At 40.4% G+C, this 14,742-nt stretch overlaps 2 protein-coding genes across 3 annotated transcripts; one reads left to right on the top strand and one right to left on the bottom strand.

Annotated features, from left to right (window-relative positions):
• Nucleotides 1-2,132: 2,132 nt before the first annotated feature.
• Nucleotides 2,133-7,294, bottom strand: med21 (mediator complex subunit 21). The gene is made up of 4 exons (XM_071924723.2): nucleotides 7,249-7,294; nucleotides 5,132-5,246; nucleotides 4,848-4,948; nucleotides 2,133-4,011 (listed from the first exon to the last, which is right to left on the bottom strand). Exons 1-4 carry the CDS (start codon nucleotides 7,288-7,290, stop codon nucleotides 3,832-3,834), a joined length of 438 nt encoding a protein of 145 aa, XP_071780824.1. The 5' UTR covers nucleotides 7,291-7,294; the 3' UTR covers nucleotides 2,133-3,831.
• Nucleotides 7,295-7,385: 91 nt separating this feature from the next.
• fgfr1op2 (FGFR1 oncogene partner 2) lies at nucleotides 7,386-13,336 on the top strand. Of its 2 annotated transcripts, none has more exons than XM_071924721.2 (6): nucleotides 7,386-7,674; nucleotides 8,637-8,773; nucleotides 9,892-10,009; nucleotides 10,907-11,049; nucleotides 11,606-11,719; nucleotides 12,836-13,336. In XM_071924721.2, exons 1-6 carry the CDS (start codon nucleotides 7,650-7,652, stop codon nucleotides 12,971-12,973), a joined length of 675 nt encoding a protein of 224 aa, XP_071780822.1. In that variant the 5' UTR covers nucleotides 7,386-7,649; the 3' UTR covers nucleotides 12,974-13,336. The 2 variants fall into 2 exon arrangements, with proteins under 2 accessions (XP_071780822.1, XP_071780821.1); XM_071924720.2 differs by having other exon boundaries at nucleotides 8,580-8,773.
• Nucleotides 13,337-14,742: the final 1,406 nt, after the last annotated feature.

The following is a 14,742-nucleotide window of genomic DNA, read 5'->3' as shown; positions in this document are numbered from 1 at the left end:
GCAAAAATATATATTATAGGAGTATTTTAGAGATACCATAGGAAATAGAAAATACCACAATGCATGGTAAGGTCACAAAGGTCAATAAAATGTCTCTGTCTCTGATTAACATGTAAATTGCAGGTTATTGTTGAAAAGTTAGAGAGCAACAAAGTCTAGAAACCTTTATAAAATATATATATAAAGATATATTAATCCTACAATAAATTTCACAATGATTCTATACAAATATCAAATATAAACTGTATATAATATCCTATAGTAATATCATAGGGATACCATAGGAGACAGAAAACAGCATAAAGTATGATAAGGCTGCTATAAATTCATGATTGAGTTCCACAGACACACTGCAGGAACATTACAGTTTATAGATATTATAGAATATTATAGTGTTTTTTAGATAAAGACAGATCTGAGACCATTGGTGTTATAATTTTAGATATCAGCACCTTACATTGTTTGCCTACAATTACAGAAAAGGTGATCATTGCTTAAAATAGGAATTGCTGATTATTTTTTTGCCATTTGGAGACATTGCTTTCTAGAAATCCAGATGAATATCGATCCGTTTCCTCCTATCGTTCAAAAAGGCCCCAAAATCTTCATTCACCCTATCTGACATCCTTCATTTCCTTGTTTCCTTGCTTGATCAGTGTGTGCCAAAGGTCTGTAGGACAAAGAACAGGTGTAATGCTGCTCAGAGTGACCCTAACTACTCCTGAAACGTGCAGATAACAAAACTATAACTAGATAACAAAACGACAACGCCCACGACAAACTCTTCACTGCTGGAAAGAGTACTAGACTGTCCTGCTCGAGTAGAAGTACTGTTACTTTGCTGATATTTTACTGAAGTAGAAGTAAAAGTACTGGTGTAAAAATCACTCTATTTTGTAATTTACTTCTACTGTTTCCAGTTAAAAGAATCTAGTTTGAACTCTGTCCTCTCTCCTTTCAGAATCACTTGGAAAAGATCACAGCTAACAATGTTCTCTTTTCTAAAGAGGAACTCAGGAACTTTGAGGACATTTAGAATCAGACACTTTTTACTTTCACTTCAGTACATTTTTACACCAGTAATTTTACTTCTACTTAAGTAAAATATCAGCAGAGTAACAGTACTTCTGCTTGAATTGGACAGTCTAGTACTCTTTCCACCTTTGGTAAAAGTAGTTACTTCCAGCCCTGACAGTTTTACATCAGACTTGTTGAGTGAAGCAGCAGCAGAGGTGGAGGAAGTGTCTCTGCCTCCACACGGTCCTTATTTGGACCGGTACAAAGCCTGCAGTGTGTGAGCCGTGATGTCAGCCTGTCCCGGCCGGCCGGCTGGGTGGACCTGCTCGCTCTCCTGGGTGTGGTGCCCAGTTGTAGACAGGACTGTTTTTATGTGGCTCACATCAGTACAGCCCACTGGAGCGTGACACAGCAGCTATATTTAGACTCTGTTAGAAACGCTCTGGCTGGAGAGTTGGTTCCAGAGACGGGGCTCAGATCACTGAACACCGTCTTCCAGGTGCGTTTGACATGAAATCCACCCTGTGCCATATTGCTGCTGTTGTGTGAAAACCTCGTAACTCCAGTTTTGGTGATTACATGTTCCTCTATGGGCTGAGAAAATTCCTGAACTCTTGGACTGATGAAACCTTTTAAAACCCTTTGGATAAATGAAAAAATGCATCGTCATCGTGCTAAAATCAGGGCTGCTTTCCTTAGTTCTGGAAAAGTCGACATTTTGGAGATACAAGGTTTTCACCTGACAGCGAAAATACGCTTACCAGAGGTGTGACCAAGTCAACTCTGCTCGAGTCCCAAGTCAGTCTCAAGTCACAAGCCTCAAATCAAGTCCCAAGTCTAAATGTAGATTACCAAGTCAAGTCCATGTCATTAATGTCAAGTCTCAAGTCTAAATGTAGAACAGCAAGTCAAGTCAGAACAAATCAAGAGTCCAGTATCAATTTAATATCTTAAAGAAAACTAAATATCTAGGACTTTTCAATGCAATATGATTTTAATAGGATAAAAACTTGGTAAGAGCATCATGAGTTTGATTTCTATAATCAGTTTCAACTTCAATAAATTCAATCATTCCATACAAATTCAGAAAACAGAATTTAAATTCAGTCGTCTGCTGGAACAAATCTCATCACTTTCAATCTAAGTCATTTACACAAACACAAGATCTCAAGTCAAGACTTTAGAAACCTTTTCAAGTCATCAAAGTACAAGTCAGAGTCAAGTCCCAAGTCACCAGAACCCAAGTCAAGTCAAGTCTCAAGTCTCCTAAAACTGCTTGCTGTATTGGAAAACCGACATCTGGACTAATGTGTGATAAAACAATGAACCACTTCTACTAACTAATCATCAGCTGACATGAAGATAATTCATCCCATCAATTAAAAGTTTGAACAAAATGAAATCCCTAAGTGTTTATTCAAACTTTATTTAAAAAAACAAAACAGACATTGGGTTGCAGTGGTGTGAGCAGTTTGTCCATGTTAAGGCAGTCTGAAGAGTGTTGAGAATGTTGAGATCGACCTAAATGAGAATTTCGACCATCTCTTTCACGTGTGTCCAAAACAGACTGAGATACGGCTTATAAAACAGAAACCACACAAAAATGACAAAAACAAAAGGATGTACAGGAGGAAACAGAATCAACATCTGGTCGTACCTGAACAGCATTTCACCAGCATTTAACCATTCAATTACTTGTTTAGTTCATTCTTCAATTCTGTTTCCTTCCATCATGACATGACATGAGCGTTATCTCGCCTAGGTTTCCGGTTTCTAGGAACAAAATGAAAACAGAAACTCCTGTCTAAAGATTAATGCCACCAGAAACACAGAGTCGGGTCCATGAAGCATCTAAACCGCCCAAATCCCTAAAAGAAGAAGAAGAAGAAGACGGAGTCGACACTGAAAGCACACGAAAACACGAAAGCACACCAAAACTTTCATGTTCACGATTTCAATTTCAAAATAGAGCCGGCCGATAATTCAATATTATCGCTTATCGTCATATATTCCAAATTCAATATTATCCTGTATCGTGATGATATGGTGATTTTGGGATATCGTGACACACAATTCTGCTGTCTAAACTGATGATAACAAGCAAAATGTAGTTAAAAAACTGAGAAATTGGTATGAAACATTTTAAGGAGTATTATTGGAAGATTTCAGTTTTGTTCGACATTACCATTCTGTTCAATGGGATGAGCATTAATTTGATTATTTAACGTGTGATTTTGCATAAGTGAGCCATATCGTCATATATTTATATATATCGGACAAAAAGTCCTTCGTCTTGCCCCTACAAACATACAGTCATATGACTTTGTACATGAAGATTATTCTTCACAGTAACAAATATCAGAATGTGTCAGACGACAGGGCTCTAAAACCACAGAAACTGTCTAGTCGTCTGTATTCCTGGACAGTACAGCAATATTTTTCCAAACTTTTTTGTGCAATTTCAAAACTTATCAAGACCTGGAAATGACCAAATTCTTTTTCCATACATTTCCAGACCAGTAGGAACCCTGCATGCTTCACCCCATCAATATGGTTAGCATCTGGTGTTTTCCCCTCAGACACACTCTTCGTGTGTGTATGTGTGTGTGTGTGCCATGAGACCAGTGGCAGGTGTGTGGAGGCAAAACACTAAATCAGCTAGCAGAATGTCTTATTGAATGGTTCCCATCTCCCGGTCAGACACATTCTGTGTGTGTGTGTGTGTGTGTGTGTGTGTGTGTGTGTGTGTGTGTGTGTTGAGGCTTGCGGCCGGTGTGTGAGGGGAGAGAGAGAGTCTTTCCTCTGGCGGGGGGGTCAGGACTCGGCCGGTGGCGGCTGGCTGGGCGCAGCGTTGCGGGTGCGGAGCTGCGACTGGGCGATGTCGGCCAGCGCGCTCTGGATCTTCTCCAGCAGCATGTCTCCGCGGTAAACCACTTCCTCCAGACGGGCCGCCGCCTCGTGGTTCTCGTCCTCCAGCTGCCGCAGACTGGCCGCCTGACAACCAGACAGTTACACCGTGTTGTGACGGCAATTTGCATGTTTCAGACTTCAGCTGCTTAAGCTGAGAGCGCAGAGTTTTCATCTTATTCACATGACACTTAAATCCCTCAGTCTCCCTTTAAAGCATCGGTCCTCAAACCGGGGCTCAGGCTGTGATTTTAGGAGTGAAATGATTTACACTACCAGTCAGAAGTCTGGACCCACCTGATTGAATGTTCTGTGTTTTTCATTCTCTTAAAGCCATTTTGATCTAAAGGCTTCTGCTTAAATGCTTGAAATTAGTTTCTTAGACAAATATAAATAGTGAAGTTGATCCTATGTATGAATTTCTTTCCAAAGCCTTTGCCTTTCCATCAAGGCAAAGAATCTAAAATATAAGATAGTTTTGATTTAACACTTTTTTTTTGGTCACTGCATGATTCCATTTGTGTTATTTCATAGTAGTGATGTCTTAACTATTCTAAAATGTGGAAAATAGTAAAAATAAAGAAAAATGTGGTGTGTCCAAACTTTTGACAGGCAGTGTATGAAAGGTGATATACTGATTCATCAGTGTGTTTCTAGTTTTGTTGATAAAAGCCTTTTTTCTTTTAAAACAGTATATATGTGCAGCCTCTATAGGCTTCTTCCAATAAATAATCAGTAGAATAGACTGAAAGGAGAATATAAATATCATCATTTGATGTGAAGACTGACAGTTCTGCATGCTTCTACCTGCAGCAGTGTTTGTGAGCAGGCTTCACTTTGTCTTTTTGACAAAGTGAAGCCTGACACTTGTCTCCCCCTGTTGGCTGAAAGCTGTAATTACAGTAGCAGGTTGGTTTTCTGACCTGCAGCGCTGCGGTGGATTCCTCGCTGGGCAGAGAGTCGATCAGCACGTCCACATCCTTAGCCGTCCTGGCGATCAGCGCCGCAAACAGCTGGGCGTATTCTAGATAGAGACAAAATAAACTTGTTTAGTCCTAATGATACACGTAGATACTGACAGATACTACAGATACAAACAGATAAACCATGATTCTCAGTTCTCTATCCTGTAATTCATTAACACAGAGAAAAGATAGCAGAAACATTAAGAGGGACGATAAAACGATAGCTGGGTCATAAACGCCACCTTCGGTTGGGTTTGCAGGCTGATCCCTGTTGATGGCGGTCTGTATGTTGTTGAAGGAGGCGGGAGGCGCACACTGCTGCAGGACTCCGATGGCATTGCAAAACTGATCTGCAAGCTACACATAAAAAAAAAGATAACATTTGTGTGTGAGATCCACTGTTATAGAGGCTGACTGGTTGGTGTTTTTGAAGCTTGGAAGTAAATTTAAAAGTCAAGTCAAACAGGCTCCCCAGTGCCCGGACGTCCCAGTTTGTCTCATTACATTACATTATGTCATTTAGCACAGTGGTTCTCAATGTGGGGTCCGGGGACCACCAGGGGTCCTTGAGGGGGTTCCAGGGGGTCCCCAGCAAACTGATGACGTGTTAAACTTCAGCATTATTTCATTTACAAGAAGTTCACACAGTTAGAGAATGTAGAAGAATGACTGTTTTGATCATAGTTTCTCTGTTATCTCTCTACCTACAATACAAATAGTCATGAAATTCTGGACAAAATCATATATAACAATAAAAATATTCTCAGACTTGTGTCAGACAAAATCTCATTTTGTGGCTCTAATGTGACTGGTACTAAAGGGGTCCATGATATGAAAAGGGTTGAGAATCACTGATTTAGCAGATTCTTATGTCTAAAGCGACTTACAATAAGTACATTTTGTCAGCAGTAGTCAAACCGACCGTATATCACAGTCTTCATCAGCTAAGCCTTCAATAGGAATAAGTAGCATTTGTAAAATCAGAGAGGTTTTCTTGTCTCCTTCTCAGCTTTGTGTCCCAGTCTCCCACCAAACCTCTGAACAGCACAAATCCCAGGTTTCACCACATCTGCCAATTATGCCTCAGAGTCTAGGAGAAAGTTTTTGCCTGTTGTTCTGTCTCAGCTTTAAACATCCAGCATGCCCTGTGCCATCTGCCATATGAGCAAATTAAGCAAACTGTCTTATCTATGACAGTAAACAGTGGAAACCAGGGTTAGCAGTGGCCAAGCAGAAAATTCCAGTAAAATGTGTCTTTGGCGGATAAATCTAACACCTGCCACACTGACCAGCAACTTTTTGGCCGGTAAAACTTTCTTGGCAGGTAAATTCTTTTGGTACAGCCCCAAAAAGTTAATTTGGGACTCTGGTTACAACACAACCGCATTTCATAACGTAAACTGTCAAAGTGTTTTATTACATACACAGTCAGTCACATCAGATCACATCAGACGAAGCCAAGAAGTCCATGTGCTTCGGAAATAAAAGGATGAAGCAATGCAAGGGCTTCTGGGAAGGAAATCGATGCTTAATAAAACTGAAACTGTCTCTCACTCTCATTGCATAGTGACATGCAAGATTTTTGATAGTCACAAGCATGTGGAGGGAAAAGTGAGAATGAGAAACATTATGAAAGACCAGAGTCCACTACTAAGAGAGAGCAGCAGGTTTGTTCACAAAAGATCATCGACAGACAAAAATCTGTGTGGAAAAAGAAAATGAGAAGCACTCTCCCTTCCTTCAACAACTTCTGTCGTTGAAACACCTTTGAGCAAGGCACTTCAACCCCAAACACTGTGTATGGGTTTTAAGTGCTTGGGTTGGGTTTGCTGTGTGCGGTGTAAAACCTCTGTTAAAAAAATAAAAACCAAGGACTTTCAACGCTATCCATTCATTTAAAAAAAACGTTCAAGACCTTATTTCGTTTCTCTCAAATCCACAAACTTTTAAGGACTTTGTAGAACCCTGTGTGAAAGTATCTTCCTTTTTAAAAAGAGAGATGCTCTGCTTTGACAATAAATAAAAAGTAAATGCCTTTGGTGATGCTGCACATAGTTCTATTGTGAGCTGAAATTACAATATATGTACGTGATGAAAACCTGTTTGTTTGTTTGTTTGTTTGTTTGTTTGGTCCCCAACTCTACCAAAGCCACCCATCCTTGATCATCAACAAACAAAATACGTTAGTTAGGTTAGTAACGTTAGCTAGCAGGTTATCGAACCAACGCGGTATCTGCTACTGCTTTACATTACCAACTTCAAATTACATAAGCAGCCATATTATAACCTGTTTCGTCGCTAGTCATCAGATAATTGTTCAAAAAACTTTAAAATATGAAAAATACAAAATTTGCCATACCGAATTGACAGCATCTTGAAGCTGCGTTAGCCTGTCCGCCATGTTTTCTGTGTCTTCCCAAATCTCGTTCTCGTGAGATTGTTGAGAGAGGCTCAACTCTCGTGAGATTGTGTTGGATTGCTTTTGGCAGGAGTTAGCCTGAACCTGTATGGTTCAGACGAGATCACCGTTTAGTCAAATCATCATAATCGCAGAAGACTACACAACGAAACGAGCGACATTTTTAATTCAATGTTTTCATATAGGTTGAAAGTTCATAGACGATATAATTGTGTTTCAAAAAAGAAAAAGAGCTACATCAGAGCCGCTGCTTGTAGCTCATTAATGGGAACTAACGTTAGCGTTAGCCTGTAGCTAAGTTACCTACCAAGCATCAACAGGAAGCAGCCGACCAAATTCCAATGTCTTGCACTTTGAGTTCTCCAGGTACAACAAGTATTTCTTATTTCAACACATAATTATAAAGTAGGATTTTGAATTTTGCAATGGTTAGAGTTTGAATGCTACCTGACTAGCTAGACGCTAACACTGCCAACATATGATGAGACTTAAATGGATTTACATGACAGGATTGACAGTTTGAGTGTGGTTAGCCAGCTAAGTTAGCTAATAATAAGTTAGCACAGACTCTTATCTCTGTGCTGGTAATGTAATGTTTCTCCTCCTGGTTTGCTGGAGAAGTGCTTTGTCATTAAGTTTATACCAACCAGGATAAATGTGGTGTAAGCTAACTAAATATGTTCATTAAATATTCAACAAGCTAAAGTTAGCTTGGGCGAGTTTGCTGACTGCACCTGTCAACCAGCTAAACTTAGTAACAAGCTGCAAACAAGTGAAATGCACTAGGTCTTATTACTTTGTCTTTGGTCAGTATTGTGTTCAAAAGTGTGAGATGGACACAGTGAATGAGTCAATTGCATTAACAAGCCTTAATATAATTATAAATCAGCAACTGAAGAACTGTAAACTTAAAGGAAGCTCCAGTTTCAGTGTCACTCCAACTTGTGATTTAGAAATGGGATTAATGAATAGTTTGTTTAGAGTAAAAAAAACTTGCTTTTAGACTGATTTAGAGCCAACTCATACATGTTCAAAGCTCCACCATGATGTATTTAGATCTAGCCTAGTTTATTCTCTGAGATAAAGGTCCAATGGAAGTAGAGCTGGGCGATAATTCAATAACATCGTTTATCGTCTTTCAGATGATGATTATTGTGGTATTGACTTCAACCACATCGCCCTAAATAGAAGTACAAAGTGCAGATGAATTGAAAATGTCACCAATATGAAACCACAAGGCAAAGAATTCAACGTCCGCTGTTCTCCCTCAGAACCAGAATGCTGTTTTCCTGGTTCCTGCTCATGTCGACCTACCTGTGTCCCCCCAGGCATGACTTGCACCTTAGAGAAGGTTCTGGCAGACGCCAAGTCGCTGGTGGAAAGGCTTCGTAACCATGACAACGCTGCCGAGATGCTGATCGAGCAGACGACGTCCCTCAACAAGCGAGTGGAGGCCATGAAACAGGTAGCCTTCCTATTTCCAGACTTCAGTATTCTTGAATAGACACACGTTTGTCCAGAGATTCACACTTTGATAAGAACAGATTTTTGTTGTTAGATGTGATTAAGTGCAAATTCGCATAACAGTCTATACCCGAAGATGGATAGAGTGAAACCTTTAATCAGGAATAGTCATTGTTGCACATTCTGTTATTGTGCAAATTTCTAATTTCTTTCAAAATGAGATCTGTCATAAAATTAAAGCATATTTAGAGTTACTGTTAAAGTTCTAAGTCACATTAAGACCTTTGTTTACACACTAGTTCTATTTTTGAAGACAGAATCTTGTGTTTTTGAAATATTTACTGATTTCAGGTAGTAATTTGTTTGTGTCAAAGTTTGCATCCCCTAAAAAATATGTTTCCCCTGGCGGTGTGTGCTTGTTTCGTCCTCGGTGTGTGTTGCTCACACTGCATAGGGGAATTATTGTGTGGGAAATCTGCTTAATAAATGACATGTAAACTAATTTATAGCCTGATAACTTCTTCGCAGTATCAAAGGCCACTTGTGGTTTGAAATACGATTATGAGGCAGCGAGCTAGATTAGTTTCAGGAGGCTACTTTCATTCTTTATAATGCTGTGAAATGTTTTTAAATAGGTTGTTTTTCTGTTTGAAACGCCAGCGAAAGGAAAACAACCCACAAAAACTGAAATGTTCCCAAAAAAGTAGACACAAAATCCACTGGACTTAAAATGGCGAGTTGAACACTAGTCCAGTGGATTTTGTTTCTGTTGTTTCTTTTTTTGGGACATCTGACTAGCTGGATGACTGAATTGAATCTACACAGACATTAAAAAACAGAAATAATTTTGTTCTTTTCTTCCCTGGCATGAAATCGAGGCAAAACACACCAGCGTTTATTTATCGGACACAAATTTTGGTGCAACATTGTTTTCCAATGTGGATAATTTATAACATTTTACAACGAAACACCTTAAGTTCTTCAGCTGATTGGCCTTGACTGTGTGTCTGTGCGTCTGTGCGTCTGTGCGTCTGTGCGTCTGTGTGTCTGTGCATCTGTGTGTCTGTGCGTCTGTGTGTCTCTGTGTCTGTGTGTCTGTGTGTCTGTGTGTGTCTGCAGTACCAGGAGGAGATTGACTCTCTGAACCAGGTGGCGCGGCACCGGCCTCGATCCAGTCTGGTCCTGGGAATCCAGCAGGAAAACCGACAGATCCGAGAGCTGCAGCAGGAAAACAAAGGTAGGTGTACAGAGAATCATGAGCAAAGTTAAGTTTATTTGAGGATTTATGGGATCAATAACTTGCGGTTGTAAGCAGCTGTTGTTCACATAAACTAAACAAATGTCTGTCACAGTTTTCTGTACCTGTGAGTGAATTTTGTGTGCTTGTAACTGGATATTAGTATTTTGTATGTTCATGCATAATGTATTCACAAAACCTTTACATGGAGGACTACGTCTCCCAGAAAGATTCAACTTTGAACTTTATTGTTCAGTCAGTGTAAAACGGAATCAGTCCACAGTTCAGCGTGACATGAAAGCACATTAATTCACTTGTGCAACACCAGTCAGGAGTTATTTCTTCATGTTTCTCCTTTTGTTGGATATTAGAAATATTTATGGTCCAAGTTACTGAGTGTTTTAAGTTTTGAAGGAAATCTGAAAATTGTTTGGGTATTTTAGTGTAAGAAGACAAAGGAACAGCAGGCAAACCAATTATAAAAGTTGAAATTGTATTGAAATCGATTCTGCGTGGTGGATCAGTGAACCGGAACGCTTTGGAACGCTTTTTCTTCCACACAAACCACCAGTGTGGATGTTGGGCTTGGGCCGATATTTGATAATATTCAAAAGTATATACTTTGTGAATATCACAATATTTTCTGCAGTATCTAATAGGCAGTGGGATAGTAAAAAAAATAATAATAATCATAGCTGTAGTGAAAAATTTGTGAAAGTGGGTTCCCTTTTCCACAATTTTCCAGGGAATAGCAGGAATGAGCAAATGACACCAAATAATTATTGTTAAAAGTACGCCGATAATATTGTTTTGCGGGACCGTTGCAGTATTAGATTCTGGACGTGTCCCCCAGCCTGACGGAGTGTAACCTGTGTGTTGAATGTTACCGTCCCGCAGAGCTGCGGACGTCGCTGGAGGAGCACCAGTCGGCCCTGGAGCTCATCATGACCAAATACAGAGAGCAGGTGTTCAGGCTGCTGATGGCCAGCAAGAGAGACGACCCGGCCATCGTGACGCAGCTGAAGGAGCAGCACACCACGGTCAGCCCGCCATCTTTTTCTATCTTTTTACTGTGGATTCTGACCAAGACCTCATCAACTGCTTCACTATAAAGCCTCTTAAAAAGCACAAAAAGCACACAAAGCCTGTCTTTTTTTGTATACCTGTATACCTAATTTTGTTTCTGAATGGCCTGACAGCTTATTTATTTTGCACTAGTACTACTTCTTCAACGTCTTCTTCTTCTACTACTTCAAACTGTGGGAGAAAGGCCTGACTTTTCACTCACATCTTTTTACCAACATGTCTCGTTGGAAAGAGAGTATCAGTGTGTTGAAAAAGACCTTTAGGATTGTACTGGAGAGACACACACAGGCAAGAGAGACGTACACAGCTCTGTAGTGAAGCATGAGATGAGATTTCAGTGTGATGGAAAAAGATAAATAAAGAATGAATCATTATGGTTGGTAATGGTGCAGCAGACAGACAAACATCAGTTGATAAGATGAGACAGGTTGTCAATATGAGAGATTGACATTAATTAGTGTAAAGTTGTTTCATGACCTTTTCTTTCTTTTTTCCACTTGTTTCTAACAGGAAATGCAGGCGCACATAGACAAGATAAACGAGATGGCGACTGTGATGAGGAAGGCCATCGAGGTGGACGAGGGCCGGCTGTGTGAAGACGAGGAGAGGATCAAACAGCTGGAGGTAAACAGCTGCACACACACACACACACACACACACACACACACACACAGGAGCGGAAATGTACAGAAGTAGACTTTGAAATTGTTTGTTAGTCCCGTTTCACACATAATGACACATTTAATACAGACGCAAACCCACAGTCATTTGTTGATTTTTGTTGTTGCGAAGAATATTATTCAGTTATAGATTATAGATTATACTTTAGTTACAGATATAGTGATATGGGCTAGTTGAGCAGCTACTTTCAACATACTGTACATTAAACTGAACACTGACGAAAATCCTCAAATCCAGTCGATCCTTAAGTTTGTTCTGTGATTGATTATTGATCAGTTAGATCTAGTTCGTCTCTGTCTCTGTAAAGTCCTTTGCTTGTGATGAAGGGCTGTAGAAATAACATTAATATTGTGAATTTTGACAGGTAAAATGTGTAGGAACCCTGTATGGAGTTATTTCTCTACATGAATCTACATCTACATCACTCTGAAATACATTTCCTACACTGTTCTTTGCGTTCGATATTTTCCACTCATAAACTAGGACTTTGAGATTTGCTTTAAAGCTGCACTAGGCAAGAGTTTTATGTAGAAACACACCCGTCTTATCAGCTTAAATCACAAAGTGGAGCTGGGAAGAAGAGCAGAAGAGGAGAGCGTCCCTTCTCCACTAACTGAGACGCTGTAGATTCACCTTATTTGTCCAAATGAAGTTCAGGTGTCAGGTTTGGTCACTTCTCCACACAGAAAGTGATGAATCAAAACTTGAGAGTGAAATCCAGACTGTCTCCTGAACAGCAGCAGAGAAAGCTGGACTCACCAGCGTTAGATCTTCTCCTCTCTCGTCTCTTTGGTTTCCTTTGATCTAAAACATCACAGACGGTTTACTGACCTCACTGCACAGGGTTTCTGGGTAGTGAAGTCCTCCAAGTTCAGACAGTTTCCTCTCGCTGTTATTTGGAGCCGCCAACGTGCGAAGACGCCTAGTGCAGCTTTAAAATGCAAAGTCTGATATTATTAAACGGCAGTATTATCAAGAGCAGTAGTAGTCATCAGTGTATCTCTGACTCTGTGTGTGTGTGTGTGTGTGTGTGTGTGTGTGTGTGTGTGTGTGTGTCAGCTGGAGAACAGCGGGCTCAGAGAGCTGCTGGGGATCAGCCGAGAAGCCTTCCTGCTGCTGAAGAGAGACGAGGCGTCGGACAGCACCTCGCTGTCCGCCCTGCTGACCAGCGCCGACGTCAGCCTGCGCAAGAGTTAACCTCCGACCCCCCTCACCCCCCTCACCCCCCCCCACCCCACCCCACCACCCCCCCACCGCTCCTCTGGACAGTCCACGCCTCCAGCCGCTAGCCTTTCTGCCCCACAGACTCTCCACACCACTACAGCATGACGCCACACAGCTGCATCAACCCCACACACACACACACACACTCTCTCTCTCTCTCTCTCTCTCTCTCTCTCTCTCTCTTCACAGTCACCACCAGTTTCTTATTTTTGTTGGTACTTTTGTTATGTTTTGCTAATTCTCCCAGCATGCATGAGCCTGTGGTGCCTGGCAGGTTTTAAAAGTGTGAATGAGTCAAAGAAGCGCTTGAATTCTAATAAAACTGGAAACATCTAATGGTCTCTACTGGCTTTTATGCAGGTTTACTCTGTCTGGAAGGCATTTTTAGCAAGAAACACATTTAAACAGACATGTGATCCATTTCAGCTGTACTGATTAGATGTAGTGGGGTGGTTTCCTGTTCTGATTTAAGCTTTTAAACCTCCTGCAGCAACGCAAATATCAGATTTCCTGTTTCTGGTCAGTTTTTGGGTGATATCTGTGAGCTGTACTCTTCTTCTTTTGGCTCAGCACATCACTTTCACCGCTCATGTTGTTGTTATTATATTTCTATCAGCGGCTGGAAAGCAGGAACAGAAAACATGAAACCAACACACAGGAACCACAGACAGGAACAGAGCAGCAGCAAAGAGGCTTCCCTGCCACATCGCCTCTGCTAATTTCTCCCAGGTCTAGTTTTATGTACATTTCTGTAAAAGTAATGAATCAAGAGCTGCTGTTTTGTTTTCTGTCTCCACCAACTGCACAACACTAAGCATGATGGGAAACGCCTGGAGCTGAGCGCTGATTGGCTCATCACAGTTGTATGAAAACACCCAGACTTCAGTTTCTCTCTGTTCTGACATGTTATTCCATGATCCGTCAGGCAGCAGCCAAGTGATTTTATTAGTATGTTTTGGACTGTAAAAGATTTCATTAGTACATTCCAGACATATATTGCATTTTCCATAAATGCCTCTCTGCAGTGTCGTGCCTACAGCAACATAGAATGGCTTAAAACCACTATAAATAATAATAAACTAGACTGAGAAGTGTTATGAAGGTCTGGGTACTTCACCTGCTTGTATCAGTTTATCGATGGGACATAAAACACTTGACTCAAATCAATATATTGTGAGGTGAGATGCTATAGGCCAGACAAAAAATAAACAAAAAACCTGCTAAATTTGCTGTTTGGCCTAAAATTACAAGATGCAATTGTTCATATATATTCAGCCCTGTTTTAATGTAATGTAATGAGTAATCCTGTTTTGCACCAAAGTTTTCCAGTCACACTAAATGCAATCATCTACAGCTAAATGGATATTAAGTTAAAAAATAACATGTATCCTAACCAGGATAAATCAACATTTCTGCTCAGTTGTATTGAGCAACTTTATGCCGGAATACATGCCGGAAATCATGTCAAACTTGCCTAATATGAATCATGGATGTGAATGGCCGAGATTGTGGTTAGATAGGTGTGAGAGGAGATGTAAGCAAAGAGCTCTCACTCGGTCCCAGTTTTACAACAAAGAAAACAAATTGATTGATGGCGGCTTCTACGGAAAAATACATTGTTTCACAGTCGTTTCACGGTCTGATAGCTCATGGTAAGTGTACCGCTAAACGGCTAATAATGAAATGGCTAATAATCAGAATTCTCTGTGGAAAAAAATGAATGGTAGTGTTAGTTTCAGTAC

Source organism: Centroberyx gerrardi, chromosome 24 (genome assembly GCF_048128805.1).
Source record: "Centroberyx gerrardi isolate f3 chromosome 24, fCenGer3.hap1.cur.20231027, whole genome shotgun sequence".
NCBI classification, from domain to species: Eukaryota; Metazoa; Chordata; class Actinopteri; order Beryciformes; family Berycidae; genus Centroberyx; species Centroberyx gerrardi.
The sequence above is the reverse complement of the archived record's forward strand: the minus strand, read 5'-3'. Positions and strand labels throughout refer to the sequence as shown.